General features: G+C 38.9%; 1 protein-coding gene across 1 annotated transcript in view; it reads right to left on the bottom strand.

Annotated features, from left to right (window-relative positions):
• LOC126252420 (low-density lipoprotein receptor-related protein 4) overlaps nt 1-19,377 on the bottom strand; it is an 827,262-nt gene that overhangs the window by 169,181 nt on the left and 638,704 nt on the right. Inside the window, exons 13-16 of the mRNA XM_049953310.1 lie at nt 16,067-16,220; nt 9,500-9,709; nt 9,178-9,359; nt 5,330-5,493 (exon numbers count right to left, since the gene is read on the bottom strand). Of these exons, the coding sequence (XP_049809267.1) occupies nt 5,330-5,493; nt 9,178-9,359; nt 9,500-9,709; nt 16,067-16,220 (710 nt within the window). The remainder of the gene's footprint in view (nt 1-5,329; nt 5,494-9,177; nt 9,360-9,499; nt 9,710-16,066; nt 16,221-19,377) is intronic.

Genomic DNA, 19,377 nt, shown 5'->3' with positions numbered 1-19,377 from the left:
TCGCCTGTCTCATACATCTTGCTCACCATATGGTAGAGTTTTGTCATGACTGGCTCTCCCAAGGCCATCAGTAGTCCTAATGGAATGTTGTCTACTCCCGGGGCCTTGTTTCGACTCAGGTCTTTCAGTGCTCTGTCAAACTCTTCACGCAGTATCTTATCTCCCATTTCATCTTCATCTACATCCTCTTCCATTTCCATAATACTGTCCTCAAGTACATCGCCCTTGTATAAACCCTCTATATACTCCTTCCACCTTTCTGCCTTCCCTTCTTTGCTTAGAACTGGGTTGCCATCTGAGCTCTTGATATTCATACAAGTGGTTCTCTTCTCTCCAAAGGTCTCTTTAATTTTCCTGTAGGCAGTATCTATCTTACCCCTAGTGAGACAAGCCTCTACATTCTTACATTTGTCCTCTAGCCATGCCTGCTTAGCCATTTCGCACTTCCTGTGAATCTCATTTTTGAGACGTTTGTATTCCTTTTTGCCTGCTTCATTTACTGCATTTTTATATTTTCTCCTTTCATCAATTAAATTCAATATTTCTTCTGTTACTCAAGGATTTCTACTAGCCCTCGTCTTTTTACCTACTTGAGCCTCTACTGCCTTCACTATTTCATCCCTCAGAACTACCCATTCTTCTTCTACTGTATTTCTTTCCCCCATTCCTGTCAATTGTTCCCTTATGCTCTCCCTGAAACTCTGTACAACCTCAGGTTTAGTCAGTTTATCCAGCTCCCATCTCCCTAAATTTCCACCTTTTTGGAGTTTCTTCAGTTTTAATCTACAGTTCATAACCAACAGATTGTGGTCAGAGTCCACATCTGCCCCTGGAAATATCCTACAATTTAAAATCTGGCTCCTAAATCTCTGTCTTACCATTATATAATCTATCTGATACCTTTTAGTATCTCCAGGATTCTTCCATGCATACAACCTTCTTTTATGATTCTTGAACCAGGTGTTAGCTATGATTAAGTTATGCTCTGTGCAAAATTCTAACAGACGGCTTCCTCTTTCATTTCTTGGCCCCAATCCATATTCACCTACTATGTTTCCTTCTCTCACTTTTCCTAATGTCGAATTCCAGTCACCCATGACTATTAAATTTTCGTCTCCCTTCACTACCTGAATAATTTCTTTTATCTCATCGTACATTTCTTCAATTTCTTCGTCATCTGCAGAGCTAGTTGGCATATAAACTTGTACTATTGTAATAAGCATGGGCTTCGTGTCTATCTTGGCCACTATAATACATTCACTATGCTGTTTGTAGTAGCTTACCCGAACTCCTATTTTTTTTTATTTTTTTTATTCATTATTAAACCTACTCCTGCATTACCCTTATTTGATTTTGTGTTTATTACCCTGTATTCACCTGACCAGAAGTCTTGTTCCTCCTGCCACCGAACTTCACTAATTCCCACTATATCTAACTTTAACCTATCCATTTCCCTTTTTAAATTTTCTAACCTACCTGCCCGATTAAGGGATTTGACATTCCACGCTCCGATCCGTAGAATGCTAGTTTTCTTTCTCCTGATAACAATGTCCTCCTGAGTAGTCCCCACCCGAAGATCCAAATGGGGGACTATTTTACCTCCGGAATATTTTATCCAAGAGGACGCCATCATCATTTAACCATACAGTAAAGCAACATGCTCTCGGGAAAAATTACGGCTGTAGTTTCCCCTTGCTTTCAGCCGTTCGTGGTACCACAACAGCAAGGCCGTTTTGGTTAATGTTACAAGGCCAAATCAGTCAATCATCCAGACTGTTGCCCCTGCAACAACTGAAAAAGCTGCTGCCCCTCTTCAGGAACTACACGTTTGTCTGGCCTCTCAACAGATACCCCTCCGTTGTGGTTGCACCTACGGTATGGCTATCTGTATCGTTGAGGCACGCAAGCCTCCCCACCAACAGCAAGGTCCATGGTTCATGGGGGGGACGAATGAAGGTTGGTTGGTTGGTTTGGGGAAGGAGACCAGACAGCGTGGTCATCGGTCTCATCGGATTAGGGAAGGATTGGGAAGGAAGTCGGCCGTGCCCTTTCAGAGGAACCATCCCGGCATTTACCTGGAGTGATTTAGGGAAATCACGGAAAACCTAAATCAGGATGGCCGGACGCGGGATTGAACCGTTGTCCTCCCGAATGCGAGTCCAGTGTCTAACCACTGCGCCACCCCGCTCGGTGACGAATGAACATAAGACATAATAATCCTCTTATGTTACAAATGAACATAAGACATAATAATCCTCCTTAAAAACCTAGTATTAACATAATCATTCACAAAGTGAAAGAAATACTTCAGTCAATTACATACATATGTAGGACAGAACAGTGTCCTCAACAATGATCTGCAACAGTCTAGGCGTGGTTACTACCGATCATGTGTCTATTTTGCATCCTCAGCAGTCATTGTCTATCGCAGAAGCATAAGCATCGACAATATTCTTCAGAATTTCTGCATTGTCTTCTCGAAGGAACTTGAGTATTGCGAAGTGTGTTGAATCATATTATTTTTTTTGTTCTTTTCTTTTCTTTTATATAAGCTATGTGTAAACTGAATGGGTTACAGGCACCAAAAAAGGTAATTAATGAGTTGTTTTGTGGCAAGGATAATGTTTTGATGCATTGTTAGATGTCTGTATGAAACAAAAGCAGCTCTTCAATTTATCAATTCCTGTATCTTCACCCTTTTGTTTCAATAAGAGGTAGTGTACAGACGTATTCTTGGATCCATCATACCAGCATTGTTAAAAATGCATATTTCAACCGTACATTAAAAGTGTTATAAAAAGTTATTAGGAAAGCAAAATTTATTTGCGCATTTACAACATCCACTCCTATCTGTTCATCATTTCACTAACCACCAACATCCTGCAACAAGAGGTTCGAAGCAGACAAGAAGAATTTACTCGATATCTGGAGGAGCGATCCTGAATCGACATTGTCACAATCAGGACTAGACACAATGGAATAAATGTGAAGCAGTATGTAATGCAAATTATGAATATGGACCTTGAATGTGCTGATACTGAAGGACTGTTGATACTGGTATCAGTTAAATTTCACCCAGTACTGTGTACTGATTCATAAATTACCTTCAAATTTCTTTCAACTGTTCTTTCCAATCAATTTTTTTCAACAATTCAAGCAATTATTAATCAATTTGCATCCCCTCACCACATATCACTATTCAGAAGATATCCTTCTTCTTTGCATCCTAATCCCAGGACAAGATGTCTTCACCATCGCCATGTCCATCTTCTGCATTGGCAATGTGCATCCTCGTTTCTTTATTTGGTAAGGACAGAATATTCCTGCATAATTAGACAAGATGGAAAATGTGTTTCCATTGTAATACAAAATGACGTATTTCGTATTCCAAGTAGTGTCTTTCCTTTGGCTTTGTGACGTAGTATGGTGATAAAGCTGATGCCTAGTCCTCAATAATGTCCACTCCTTTCACGACCTAAAAGGGTACTGGATTCTTTCTGCAGCTCTGAAGCACTGAAACATATTGGTGCACATTCTCAATGTTTTCAATATTTCTTAACATTTTTCCATACAGGCTGAAGTTATGGCCACATCAATTGTATGAATGTCCCCGAACTGGAGATACATATCGCATGGTTATGTTGTTTGATTCTGAAATCCCAGCACAAAATCATACCATGTTCATATTTTTATTCTGCTCTCCACATGAATCCAATAGAAGTATAATAGTCTTAATATTGTTCGGTTCCTGGAGTTTCCTACTTATGCAGTCATATAAGAAGGAACAAACTGAATTTGAATATTTTTTGTCAAACCTTTGAGAAAACAATGAAATGTACTTGATTGGTCATCGTGACAGTGAACGTTAAGTACATAAAACCACAGTAGCCTCTTACAGAATTGTACAGTAATACAGTAACGCTTAGTTTAGGTAGAGGCAGGTTCTGTGTGTAATCAAACTCGAGCACTACGGTATCTGTGTTGTCAAGTTTGTCTGACCTCAAATACTTGTCCTTGAGTTTATGTACTCACAATCTTTACTTTGTGTTCTTCATATTCATCTTTATGAAGATAATTTGCATTAACACTCAATATAACTTCACACTCCCGGCAGAAATTTCAGGTATCAGTTCTTTGTTTTCGAAATGAATATGGATTATTTTCTCTACAGAACTTACGATAAGCTTTATACTTTATCTGGAGAACCATATTCATTTCATGGAGAAAATGATCTATAAATGCTGTGAATAATTTTGCAACACTAAGATCAGGTTTGTCAAAATATTTCCTTTCAGACTTGCCTTGACAATAATGTAGTGGTTTGAAAGGAAACTGGTCCCCGAGAGAACAGACCATGCCCCAAATTTAACTGCAGTTTTACACTGTCTGTTGCTGTGTTTCCCTCTTTTGTGTTCTACTGTAAGAGTAGAATCATTCAACACCTTTAAAACTGTTTTCAAACAATTCTCGGTAACTCATAAGATACTTTTGAATAGGGATTGAAGGACTACTGCCTTATTATTGCTGTATTTTAGACAGTATATATAGGTGGAGCTACAATTTCGGCCAGACCTAGGTGCATTAGATGTTCTAGATAGTGTTTCCCTTTCAATTAAACTTAACATCAATGTATCTTGTGTGTTCTTATCAACTAAAGCCCAAAATCATTCATGGATCTGTTATTGATCTGTTGGTCATATTTTTAGATAGCATTCCTTTGGGCAACATTTCTTAGTGACTGCAAATTTCTTAGAACAGACTTTCTTACCAGTTTTCTGTGAAACATTACACTGTCCTGAATTTCTCTTCTTCTTCATGGCCTCTTTCTTCTACTTCCCTTTCTGAATTTTGTGTTTCCTTACAATTAGGTGGTTCTCATGATCACACCCTGTACTGGATATACCATCGCAATCACTTCCCATATTTTGTTTACAGTCACTATTTACTTCCTATGCATGTTGGCAAAAGTAAATTCCATGGTACAGTCTCTGACAAATATGTCTCAGCACAGTGCACACACAACACAGGTACGAGTGGCATGGAAGCTGCATACAGGCAGTGGCAGTCAGTGGAATGATGACTTGGAACAGCATGGTCAAATGTTTTTAGAGGGCATTCTGTCTGTCGTAGAGTGGTGATAATTTGTGTGCACAAAGACAGGTTTGTACAGATGCAATTACTGTAGAAAATGGAAAAATGACTTAGTGTATATTAAGTTGTTTTTCCAGGGAACACCTCATTTCTAAAACGAACACATTCCACATTATATTGTGAGGTCCCAGCTATGACCCATGCAACTAACTAACTATATCAGCAGTGTGTATCATACCTGCGAATATCCATTGGAAAGTGAAGTCCTGAGTGGAGCGTGCGAAGACCAGTTCCTGTGTGTTTATTGGCAGTTGAAATACTTTTAGTGTTCCAGTCAGTCCAGTACAGAGCATCTTCAAATAATGTGAGAGCAAATGGATGAGGTAAACCTTTAGTAAGAACCTGAAATGGTATGTACTTATTATTTTAGACTGCTAATATTTTGTTACATGCTACTTAGAATGTCATTTCCAACCACCCTCCATTTATTTCTCTTTCACAAAATTTACTATTATTAATATAGCCAACACAATATTCTTTCAAAATGTTATCCTCTTCAGCTGCACATGAAATTGTATGATGAATTTACCTACAATTAGCTCAGACTTAAGATCAGTAATGGGATTATAACATTGTCCAACATTGTTTTTGATCACTACCAATCTTAATCTCTCTTGTTACTGATTTATTTCAGAGTACCTTTTTATTTATATTTTTTGACAGGCTCTTATCATCTATGAGAAAAATAAATTTGCTATCACTTGTATGAATTGACCATCTGCACATGTGTCTGTACTCAGCAGCTATCTAAGTCTTTGGCCTTTAAAAAAAATGTATCTAGTCAATTACATAGATACTGACTTTTATTCATTTATGTATTCATTTATTCCCCATGCATGGACTTAGTCTGATAAGTTTGATACTGATCTAAGCAGTATATTGAAAATGTTGACACAGAACTTATTTACATGATGGAAAGCTGAACATTGATTTACATTGTCACATAATAGAAAATAAACTTGCATAAGACTAAATCACTGTAGCTTGGGGTATTCCTTTCTCATAATGTTTTTGCTCCAAATAAATACCATTGCCTTACCACTGTGTGTATCGTAAAACTCCAAAGCTGTTTTATTTACCCATGATGAAATCCCAGTAGTTATAGATTCATCATAGGAATTGAAAACTAAAGCAAATCGTGTTTTGGACAGAATAAGTTTTTGTTTTACAACTAACGGAATGACTCTTAAATACATTAAAAAACTCAATACATTTAGTCATTCAGTTTCTTACAGATGATTCTATCAGTAATTACATTGTATTGTGCATTTAACTGTCTCACAAAATCATGGAGAAATCCTGTCAAATGAGTTTCTACTGTTATTGAAAAAGCTTTCTTTGGGAGCTATAGTGGCCTTGATGATGTCCTACAAAATCTATCCATTAGGTGACACAGCATCCAACCTAACTTCTCTTGACCAATGGATCAAATACAGAAGCCACAGTCACTGGTCAGCTAGTATCATAGCCTTTATTTACTCTAACATATTTCTGTTTGTGAGTATAAATGAAAAGTAACATCTACAGAGAAAAAAGTAAATATGTTCATAATCAATTATATATGATATGAATATAATAGAAGGAAACATTCCACGTGGGAAAAAATATATCTAAAAACAAAGATAATGTGACTTACCAAACGAAAGCGCTGGCACGTCGATAGACACACAAACAAACACAAACATACACACAAAATTCTAGCTTTCGCAACCAACGGTTGCCTCGTCAGCAAAGAGGGAAGGAGAGGGAAAGACGAAAGGATTTGGGTTTGAGGGAGAGGGTAAGGAGTCATTCCAATCCCGGGAGCGGAAAGACTTACCTTAGGGGGAAAAAAGGACGGGTATACACTTGCACACACACACATATCCATCCACACATATACAGACACAAGCAGACATATACAGGTAAGTCTTTCCGCTCCCGGGATTGGAATGACTCCTTACCCTCTCCCTTAAAACCCAAATCCTTTCGTCTTTCCCTCTCCTTCCCTCTTTCCTGACGAGGCAACCGTTGGTTGCGAAAGCTAGAATTTTGTGTGTATGTTTGTGTTTGCTTGTGTGTCTATCGACGTGCCAGCACTTTCGCTTGGTAAGTCACATCATCTTTGTTTTTAGATGTATAATCAATTATATACATACATAAGCTTGTATCAGTCACTTGAGACTAACATAAAAGTGCACCAAAAACCTTGCAATGTTGCAAAGAGAGCTGAAAAGTGTAATACAGGCAGCAGTACAATTTATGGAACTTTCAATCAAACTTTTGGCAATTATTCATACATTCTCACATTAGAAATCACTTCAATAATTTACTATTGCACTCTTAACCATTTTTGTCAGGTTTCTTTAATGTACAACATCTAAACTGCTATAACTCACTCAGTCCTTATCTATGGACTGAATCTGACACCGTGATTAACAATGTACCACTTCTGACACACTCTTTCTGACACCTCCCCCTTCATCTTTGTCTGCCCTGATCCTTACACAGCAAGTGGGTCTCTCTCATCCTGGTATCTGAGTGATCTGCCCTTCCTTTTTAACCTTCCCCAACCTATGCCTCTTTCCTTCCCAATGAAGGAACTATTAGTTCTGAAAATTAGGTAGTGTGTCGCTTCTATTTTTATATGTGTCTGGCGGCAGTACTACACTGTTCATCTCCTGAAGGTAAGTGATAATGTACTACTGGCCTGCAATTCTGTCCCATAAGTGTGACTGAAATCTCATACACTTGGAATGTGAAATACAGTTGTATAGAGAATTTAAAATCAAAAATATACCTAAGAACTTAGATCCAGTTTGTGTTTTTGAGGGAAAGTTGCAACAAAGAGAATAATTTGGTGACACAGTAACAATTTATTGCGCTTTTAAGCGTGCATGTAGAACTGAAAGGCCTATCCTCCTGAGCTTCAATAATTAAAGTGCTTACAAAAACATTTTGGAAGTTTTCTACATCTACATACATACTCCACAAGATACAGTAGGTGCTTGGTACAGGGTACCTTGTACCATGACTAGTCATTTCCTTTCCTGTTCCACACACAAATTGTGCAAGGGTAAGACAACTGTCTATGCACCTCTGTATGAGCCATAATTTCTCTTATCTTCATGGTTCTTATACAAAATATATGTTGGTGGCTGTAAAACTGTTCTGAAATAAACTTCCAGTACCAGTTCTCTAAATTTTCTCAATAGCATTTTGTGAAAAAACATCATCTTCCTCCCAGGAATTCCCGTTTGAGTTCATGAAGCAGTATCTGTAATACTCATGTGTCAACTGAATCTACTGGTAACAAATCTAGCAGCCCACCTCTGAATTGCATCGATATGTTCCTTTAATCCGATCTGAAAGGGACCCTAAACACTTGAGCAATACTCAGCAATGGGTCACACTAGTGTTCTATAACAGGGCAGTTCAAAACATTCCAGAGCTTTGTCGACGAAATTTTTCCATGCTTATGTTTCATCATGCATGGTATCCTTCGAAATACTCTCCTCCATACAGTTGTGGAGGAGAGTATTTTGAAATAATGGGAGTGCACCCTAACATAAACTTCATCCATTTGTTCATTATCAAATAAATTTGGTCAATGTTAGTACTGCTACACAAAACAGAAATGGCCTAATACATTTTTTATCAAGTGGTGGTTCTTAAAAAAAAATTCACACACAGATGCAATAATTTTTGAGTGTATGTGACCCTAGTTTACTGACTGTAAAGCAAATACACTGCTGAATGGTAGGGTCTACTTATCATTGTGCCACATTGTTTGGTAGTAGAGTACGAAATCAAATAATCAAACACATAAATGTCAAGTCTCTAGCCTTGCTGTTATTTAATCATCTATTGACAAAAAACAGCCAACAAAAAACAGCAAGATGACTAATTCTACATCACAATAATTAATTACATGCTATATATTGTGTATCAATGCTGACTAAATTATATACTACAACTAAATATGTGATATTAGGTTTGCCCAAGATATTTTTATTAGACTGTAGAGTGATAAATCAAAAACAGCACCTTTTTTCTTTCAGAGCCATCAAATTTTGAAGTCTCTATTACATGATGCTTGGCATCTGCCCAGTAAATTCTGCGCATGGCATAGTCAATGCAAAGTCCGTTTGGCCAAAACAGGGACTCACTTATGACAGCTCGTCTACTGCTTCCATCCATCTCAGCACGTTCAATTTTTGGGTTTGGACCTGTAAATTCAAGAGACTTTCATGAAATATTATGAAAGTATAAATAGATTGTGATGGAAGTTAAGTGTATCAGTGTGCACAAATACTGTTAAATCAGATGCAACTTAGTAATAACAGTACAAAATATTATTTATTTGTACCCCAGTCTGTCCAAAAAATGAAAGCCTCTCCTGGATGCACAGCGATAGCTCGTGGTCGGTCTAAGTCATTTGATGCAATGATTGCACGATGAATTCCATCAAGTGTTGCTACTTCCACACGCCTTGTTTCAGAATCTGTCCAGAATAAAAGATTATGCACCCAGTCCACTGCAAGTCCACCAGGGCTCTCCAGACCCCATCGAATGACATCTAGAACACAGGAAATAATTTTAGGAATAACATATTTAATTTCTAGATAAGAAATTAAAGCTGGTAACTTGTCAAACAAAAAACAAGAAATGAGTGGACTTCAATGACTATTGGCTCATATATTCTAAAGTTTTGTTTGTACTGTAAAAATTATACATAATGGAAGTTCTTACTATCTTGATAGAAGCTCAGCTAAACTACATGAATACTGTTGTACTCCAATAACTGGGGAACCTGTTTCACAAGGATTTTAATGTGCATATATAGTGATTCAATTACAATTATACAAATGCAATACACATGTGAAAGTCTGAGAGGCTTATTGGATATAATAAGAAAAAAGATTGTCTGCTGGATCACGACTCAAACCCAGATTTACTGCCTTTTGAAGATAGTGTGCCTGCCACCAACGAGAGATTATCTGCATTTTGTGACATGCACTCAGGAGAAGGAATAAGCCCAGAGTAATATAGTTGAATGTCTAGAAACCAATTATGAGGTTTATAAGAGCAATCCTCCTTTCCATCATGTAAATTTTCTTTTGCAATTCAGAATCATAAATGGTAAAAATCACTGTCTTATGTGTAGTATACAGAATATTATCAGTGATTCAGTGCAGAAAATTATATTTGCTTTAATTCCTTACTCATGCATGCAACACTTATTTGCATTTGTATTTCTAAAGGTGGATGAGTGTGGGATTCCTATGAGAGAGGTATGTTGTATATTTATTGAACCTCAGTATCTGGATATCAATGTGTTACAAAGTGCATAAATCACGTCAAACACCAATTGTCTCTCCAAAGAGTTATCAGGTGCATTTGCTCTGGTGTTTTGGCAGATATTTGCAATTTCACTTTTACAATCTGTAGCTGGAGACAGCCCAAACAAATACTGCTTATCATGCCTTTCATTTGATGCCCAGTATTGATGGAAAGTGTTGGATTGTTCCCCATTACAAACAAAATTGTTTTTAAAGCAGAATTTTACGTGTTTATTTGATTGATTGGTCTCAAATTAGTCTACTCCAATATTTGTTATCAACATGCATTTATGGGAACAGTAAAACATGAAGAATAACCAGTAATCCAGCATCAATAGCATCATACTGAACTGCACTGACTGCTACCGCCATGCAGCAGTACAGCCCAGTCGTTGCTAGAGTTTTACTGTCCCTGTTAACACATACCAATAAAATGAATATCACACCAGACTAATCTGAGACGGCTCTATCAAGTGGACACATAAAACACCATTTTAAAAATTATTTAGTTTTTAATGGGAAACAAACCAATGCTTTCTGTTGACACTGGGCATTGCATGAAAGATATGATGAGCAATATTTGTTTGGGCTGACTCCAGCTACAGACCACAAAACAAGACTGCAAATATTTGCCAAAACACCACTGAAAATACACCTGACAATTCTTAGGAGAGACACGCTGTTGCTAAAATCAACATATGCATCCACACAAAAATAAGCACATTTTGTTTATTGATTCTTTTGGTTGAGAAAGTAATTAAGTTGTGTATTCTAGTTAAAAGATCATCAACTTTTTAGCTTGAGTGACAAAGGATGCCTTTGATTCCCTTCATCCTTACTACAGGTGAGTTATTCTCATTCCAATGTCAAGAGAGTAACCTGGTGCTCCTTTGTAACCTTTCTAACTTATGCTTGTTTATACCTTGAGGAAGGAACTAATACTTCCAAAAGCTAGAATTAATGCTTTCACTTCTATACTTGTCTATAGGCGGTACTAGAAATTTACCTGCTGGAGGTAAGTAGTGATCACCCATTCTATCTCTCTGTTATTTTACAGGTTTCTCAACTGAATTTTCCTTTTGGTGCAATTAAAGGACAATTACTATTATAATATTAGAGTATTTTGAAAATAATAGTAATTTTAAAATTCTTCTTATTGAGTTAGATAGTAGAATTTCCAGAATGAACCCCCACCCCTCACATTCAAACACACACACACACACACACACACACACACACAAAAGTAAATCTGTGTATTCCATCATCTTTTGGGCATGCATCCAGGACAATATTATTTTTCCTTTCAATATTTCAGGAGATAATCATCTTCAAGGGGAGCTAGTGATAGAATTAAAAGTAGTTGACAATATTGTGGAGTAATAATTGTTTGTGCCTCAGGGATAAGACAGATGGCAAAGAGAGTGTCCATCATAAATAAAACTTCATGCATCTAAGAACAGAACGTAACAAGCACTGCATCAACAAATCCACAGTGTCTATGAATTGTGTGGCTACTTATTAAAATGGATGGAATATGTTGGAATGCCAGGCAGCAAACACACAGAACAATAATTCCTCTGAGAATACAGACATGAAGAAATGGTTCTCATGAAGCTGGAAACTCTCATTTTGGTTATGCAGGTTGTCCTCTAATTGTGTTTCCACAGCTTCCTTGACCACTGAATCCCAATAGGATGAGGCTGTGGCCAATATCTTGAATCTCCCATAACCCATGGAATGACCTGTGGAAATACATCTTAAACCACTGTAGATCTGCTGAACTGCAGAAAGTGGTTGTGTTGCTGCTGCTAAATGCACCATTCTTGTACATTGTGTGTTGTTTGTCCTACGTAACTTTTACCACACTGACAAAAGGATTTCATAAATACCCATCTTTTGTAAAAGTAGATTATCTATCACAGATCCCAGAAGAGCCGCAGTCTTGGCTGATAGAATGAAGAGCACATCCACTTTAAGCTTCATCATTATTCTAACAGTTTTGGAAGAAATATTTCTCATTGTGGTAGAAAGTCTGTAGACCTTACACCTTTTTCTTCATGCTCTTCCTTTGGTTGGTCTGGTGTTTTCGCTTGCAGAGCACTCTTAATTTCATGTTCTGTGTATTCATTTTTACTGAATACCTCTTCCAAGTACCAATTCATTTGACAGCCTGTCAGACACTACATGGGTCCAATGTACTAAAGTTTTAAATACGCTCAGTTTGCAAAAGATGGTGGCAGCTACACACCTGTAAGTATAAACTGAACAATAGTGACACATCTGCCTTCTACAGCCCAACAAATCTGCAGAGGCTGAACACTGTATTTCCACTGCCCACTCCAGGATTACAGGATTAATGAGTCTGACAACATTCCATGGAGATTCAGTGGTCAAGAAAGCTGCAGAAGTACAATTATCAGAAATTTGGCTTGATAAATATGAGGGTTTACAGCTTGAAAAATCACAGAAATTATTCATTTTATGTCTGCACTCTCAAAGGAATTATTGTTCTGAGACACCAGTGCCTGGCATTACACACATGCCATCCATTCTAATAATCAATAACATAATTTGTAAGCAATGTGGATTTGCTGATTTGGTGCTTGCTATGTTTTATTTATTACATATACAAAGCTTTATCTTTGACTGATGCTCTTGTTGCTGAGTATCTCATTTCTGATGCACATGCATTTACTCCACAGTGTTGTGCCAAGTAGTTTTAATTCTTTCATTAGCTCATAGCTGTACACTTATCAACCAAAATGTCAGAAAAAATCCTGTTCCAGATTCAATCCCAGATGAGGATTGAATATTCTATCCACCAGGAATACTTCAGAAAACTGCCACCTCCGTGGTTGTAGGTACCTGAAGATAAGTGGTAGCCTGCTATTATTTGTTTCCACTGTTATTTTTCAACTTTAGTATCTGTACTATACATGCATCCTAGAGTGACAAATGTGAGATGACTACTGGGAGTTGCTGAATCAACAGAAGCTGAATGATATTGAATGTACTCACTGATTTCTGGTTCTTACCAACACTGTGTTTACTGCATCTACATCTACAAAATCAGAAATGATGCTTGGAGTTAACATTTGCTGCAAAAACTTGGCCTGGCAAAGTCAACATAAATTAGTTACTAAAATGCAACCACATTCAATATTGTTCACTACAGCTGGTAGTGAATGGAAACAAGTGAATACTGGTTGGCAGACATCTGCACCTTCTATTAAAATCAGCAACTCCAATTAGCCACCTCATCGAAAATCAATTTAGAGCATGTATACAATGGTGTAAGTATTTCTTTTCTTCCTTTTTTCAGAAAATCCCAGAAATTTAGCTACTGTTCATTCAGTTTACATTGGGATCTCACGTAATTTCCATTAATTAATTAGTTCAGTCTGTAGTCAGGCAGTCAATCAGTACATTTATGGAATTTGGCATTCAGTTTTGATTAACATTCAGTGAGTGAAATTTGAGACTGCATAATAAACTAAAACTAACTATAAGATTCTACAGATTTTCATGAGAAAAGTTACATTAATTTGTCTTTTATTGCAATTCAAAATACATTTACCTTGTGCCTTAGCAAAAGAAACCTACTACAAGTAAAACCTTGTTTTATGTTCCCACATTGTACATTTTCCCACTTTTACATCCATTTTTGTCGGTCCCAATAAAAGACGTATTTTCTCAATAAAATACTTTCTGTCATTAACAATTCCATGTTACAACATTTCCCACATTTTAAGGTTTCTTTGACATTATTACAGTCTTTAACATTGATTTTCATAAAGATTTTTGCAAAAAGTGCATTATATTCCTGCTCAAATTTAGCCTAGGAACAAAACGGAAAACACAGACTATATGCAAAGTTATTGATCATGTAACATAGCGTTAGTGCGGAAGGAAGATTTTCATTGTCAGCAGGTTGGATCATGGCCACCTGCATTATAGGTTCGCAGTGTTTGGAAGGGTGAGAAAGTATACTGAATCACTGCTGAATAATAATCACAATCTGACAATAGTGACTCTACTAGCAACCTGCCTTCTGCTCATCCTGTTGTATTATAACAGCTTTAGGTTAACAGCTTAGGTTGGTACAACCTGATGTCAGATGTAAACATCCCTCCTCAAAATGCTCCATAACATGATGACGATTTCTGCCCTATTTATCACTCAGGATGTCCCTGAACCAAGTGACCTCATTGTCAGCAACAAGCTGTACATTTCATGCCCATTGTTCTCTGTTTACGAAGACTGTCAACTTTAGTGTTACAATTTTTATTTTTCATAATTTTATAATGATTGTTAATATAAGTCTCACATTAGAATGTTAGTATCTTTTTAATGTGGTTTTATTAAAGAGTAGAGCTAATTGCTATTAGAAAGAAATAGAAGCAATTAATTATTTCAGTTTTTTTAAATGGGCAAAATTTAAATTGTTTTAATTTCATATTACGAACAATGTTAAGACAATAACAGTAATTGTAATTCATTGCTTTTTGCTTGTTGTGTTTCATATGATTTGCTCTATGTTACTTTTTTGTTTGGTCAGTCCGCTGAAAAGTGCAAAAAGGGATTTTTGCTGTATGACACAAAAATCTGCTTAGAAAAGCTTAATAAGTGTTTTAACAAGAGAATGTTGGCAGTTCAAATCAGAAGGAATTGGTTGTAGTAGAGGGACAGTCCCTATCTACATAGTTGACATGGTCAGGATAACAAGAGGAGAGAAGGGATCAAGGGAGGTTTCATTTGGCTTGAAATCCTCTTGGCTATACAGGTGGTTCTCTGCATTCTGGCAGGTTTAATATTTCCTGTCTTCCTCCCTCCCTGTCACCTCTACACCTCCCTCCTATGTGCAAAATAGCCCCTGCCTTTCCTCTCCTCAGGAAGGCATACAGAGAGTCTTTTTTCCCTCACTCCAATTGCAAATGGCTTAGGAAAGTAAATGACTGTTAATGGTACAAGGTACCCTCTGCCATGCATTATATGGTGGCTTGTGGAGTAAGTATGTCAAAGTAGTTGCAGAAGCAGCCTATGTTACTCTGTTCCCTGTAGTTAACAACACACACATATAAAAGTTAAGTTTCATATACAGTCAAGTACACTGCCAGGCCAAATCCAATACAATGCAGAGAGCCCTAGAGCAAAGTCCAGATAACACAAGAAAACACTTTAACAGAAAGATGCTGAGCATGCCACTGCCTGGCAGCTGGATCTGTGCTGCCGGACACCCATGTAGGCAAGTTGAATTGTGACAGTCTGTACTGGCACCTTCCATCCTGTTGTGGTAACTGCTGCCAAGGTGCCAATACAATACAAATGGTAACACAGTGTTACCACATCCTTCTTTCCTCTATAGGCAATTCCTTAACACTCCCCCTCTCCCACATTTCTCTTCCTTCTCATCCAAAAGATCATTACTTACACTGATTGTATCACGCCACTAGAACCTTTCACTATCAGAATAAGGATATAAAAGTAATACAGATGTACATTAAAATAATAACATAAATAATGATGCGTGTTATCCCACACTCTAGTTATTGCATACTGTACCTTCCTACATTGCTTCCTAATGTGAAACTCACCTACTGGTCCTGTACCATTCAGACTTGCATGTCGAATGACATCCATTGATACATCAGACCAAAAAATAAGTCCTTTATGGTAGTGATAGTCAACAGCAATTGCATTGTGTAGGCCTTTCAACACTGCTGTGAACTTAGCATTGTTGAGACTAACCTGTAAGAAGAAATATATTTTTAAAGATAGCACAAAATGTTGAATTTTGTTACTGTAGTACAACAGCGAGAAGAATTTTTTTTAATGTTCTTGTCACTAACACAGTTCAGAATAAAGGCATAAAGAAATGGAGAGAGAAGACACCATTACTTGCTTTAGGTAGAGGACAACAGTTACTGAACTCCATGTAAGTCAGTTTTTTGAGACACAACTATAAGGATAATACATTTTTTGCCCTGGTGACAGTTTAGGTGTCATACTAAACAATGCAGCAGTGACTATAGCTGGTATGGGCAAATCAATAGAATATCAAAGAAAGTGTGATGTAGGACCTACAATGAACTGAGGAGTGACAAATGTTGTGGCATGGGATTCATATGAGAGTGATTATTTAGCTTCTCAATGAGTTTTTGTTGACAGTATAGTCCATGTGTGCACCTGTCAAAGTACGTACTGTGCCCCATGGCAGTACATTTGTGGACTGTTCTGTCAGAAGCAAAGTAGTTCTTGTACAAATGAAAGACAGTCATCATACAGATGCCAACATCATTGTGAAGCTGTGGAAGTAAGGTGATGAAAAATACTAAAGGTGTGTGGCCAAGGGATTTTATTCTTTAGGATAGGATAAGCTAAATGATGAAAAAGGAAAGGGTATGATGTACGGTTTGGTTACAATTAATTTCATTACTTAATCATTATAAGACACAAACAATCCCAGAAATCTTCAGGTTCATCAATGACTTTCACATTTCAAAGTGGATGTTTGCCACCACAAGAAAAAGAGCAAAAACTGAAACAGCAATGTCTTGTTATCTATATGAAATGTTACGGGCCCTGGATAGCCAGGAACATACCTTGGTCATATTCCTAGACTTATCAAACACCTCTGATGCCATCAACCATGATAAACTAGTTGTTGAGAGTGGGGGTATTAGAGGAGTAGCATGTGACTAGCTTAACTTGTGGGAAATTTATGATTTCCTCTTAAATAAAAGAATGTACGCTGGATGTGAATGCACTGTGCACTTCGTTTTCATGATTAGTATACATTAATTGAACACACATATAAACTCCACAGTACAACACAAACATACAACCAAACTCGACTATCAAAGAACAAAGGTACAAGGAACATGAACTTTTTTTTTAATTTTTTACAAAAGGTCCTTAAATTTTAATGTTCACACTGTTTCAACTTGTCTCAGTCTTATTGTCTGATGTCACCACAAACTCATAACTCCATGGGAGGGGGGAACACACATAAACATACACACACACACACACACACACACACACACACACACACACACACACACACACACACATATGAAGTAAATGGCATATTTACTAATCTATCAGTAAAATTTATTAGTGGTCAACCATGGAATCCCTAAGGTTCCATATTTAGGTCCAATCCCGTTTTACACGTCAATGAGTTGGATATAAACAGCAGAAACAGAAAAAAATATATCAATGTTTAGACGACACCAGGAAATATCAAAGAAACCTTTGAAAACAACATTAAGGCCATCACCAAGAATAGAACTGAAGTAACACTGTTCTCGTTACGTCGCACTTCACTTAGCATAGACCGGGACTGTGTCCTAGGCATGCCCGATGTTGACTGACTGGGCACGGCCCGTGCTGCCGGAGTTGTAGTTGTTGTTCTTGTTGTTACGCCGGCAGAGGTCGCGTCCGAATTCTCGCGTGCCCTCTGGTGGACGGGACTCTACTTGCGGCAACTACCGTCCGTGACGCGCCGTGCCAATGTGCGCCTCCCGCAATCTTTCTGGTGGCTACTACACTCCTCCTCCTTCGGGAGGTGAAGCCACTGTGATCCACTGCGTCGGAAGGTGGAGCGTCGGGCAGGAGCGATGACCTCCACATCCATTGGATGGCCGGAGTCGAGGGGATCTGCCAACCCTCGAGCCGGAACCTTCGAATACGGCTGGAAGTGACCCACACGAAGAGGCCCCCGTCGTCCCACCACCGGAGCCCGGGACAGAACGGGCGATCGAACTCCGGATCCTCGTCCACCTCGGGAGGGGCAAGACCCAGTGGCGGGGACGAAGGGGAAGGGACGACCACAGGTGAACTAGCCCCCTGAGAAACCGGGCCTGCTAGGGGGGCTGGCTCTCGCTGGGGCATCTCGAAAGATGGCGATGCCGGTGCTGGAGCTACTGGAGGCTGCCAAGGCTGAGAACCATCGCAGTGCAGCAGAGTCACAGCGGGGAGAGGAGGTAACGTCCCCTGGGAAACCAATACAGGTGCCGGCAATGGGGAAGCCGGTGTCCGAGAGGTCGGAGGGTGGGTGCCCGAACGTGGACGTAGCTGATTTTGGTGACGACGTACCACCCGATCCCCCGCCTGCAAGGTATAGAGCCGGCGGCCATTTCGGCGCAGGACCACCGCCGGTATCCAACGTGGATTGCAACCGAACCCCCGGGCCCAGACCGACATACCCAGTGGAAAGCCAGGTACTCTGTTTTGTGAAGACTGGCGAGGACCAGGCCGGAGGAGGTGCAGCAGAGTCCTAGGTTGACGCCCATGGAGGAGCTCTGCGGGGCTGCATTCTCCCATTGGTGTGGTCCGGTATGCCGTCAAGAAAAATGTCAATGCTTCCTCTGCAGGAAATTCGTTTTTCATCTGCGTCTTAAATGTGCGCACCATGCGTTCGGCTTCCACATTCGATTGTGGATGGAAGGGGGGAGAGCAAACATGCCGAATACCGAAGCGCCTACAAAAATCCTGGAAGGTCTGTGAAATAAACTGCGGTACATTGTCCGAGACCAGGGTGATTGGCAGACCTTCCACAGAAAAGATTTTTGCTAGTGCCTGGATTGCAACGTCTGAAGTGGTTGAGGAGCAGCGAACCACATATGGGAATCGGGAATAAGCATCAATGACAATGAGCCAAAAGCCATTGAGAAACGGGCCCGCAAAATCGATGTGAACACGTTCCCATGCTTGGGTTGCCGGCGGCCATGAAGAGAACGCTGCCCTGGGAGATGCTTGTTGGCTCGCACACTGGGAACAGGCGGCCACCAAGTGCTCAATTTCTCTGTCAATACCGGGCCAGTACACATGTCTGCGAGCCAAGGTTTTAGTACGGGAAACACCTCAGTGCCCCGCATGTAATAACGTGAGGACCTCCCTG

This window comes from Schistocerca nitens, chromosome 4, assembly GCF_023898315.1.
Source record: "Schistocerca nitens isolate TAMUIC-IGC-003100 chromosome 4, iqSchNite1.1, whole genome shotgun sequence".
Taxonomy (NCBI): domain Eukaryota; kingdom Metazoa; phylum Arthropoda; class Insecta; order Orthoptera; family Acrididae; genus Schistocerca; species Schistocerca nitens.
The sequence above is the reverse complement of the archived record's forward strand: the minus strand, read 5'-3'. Positions and strand labels throughout refer to the sequence as shown.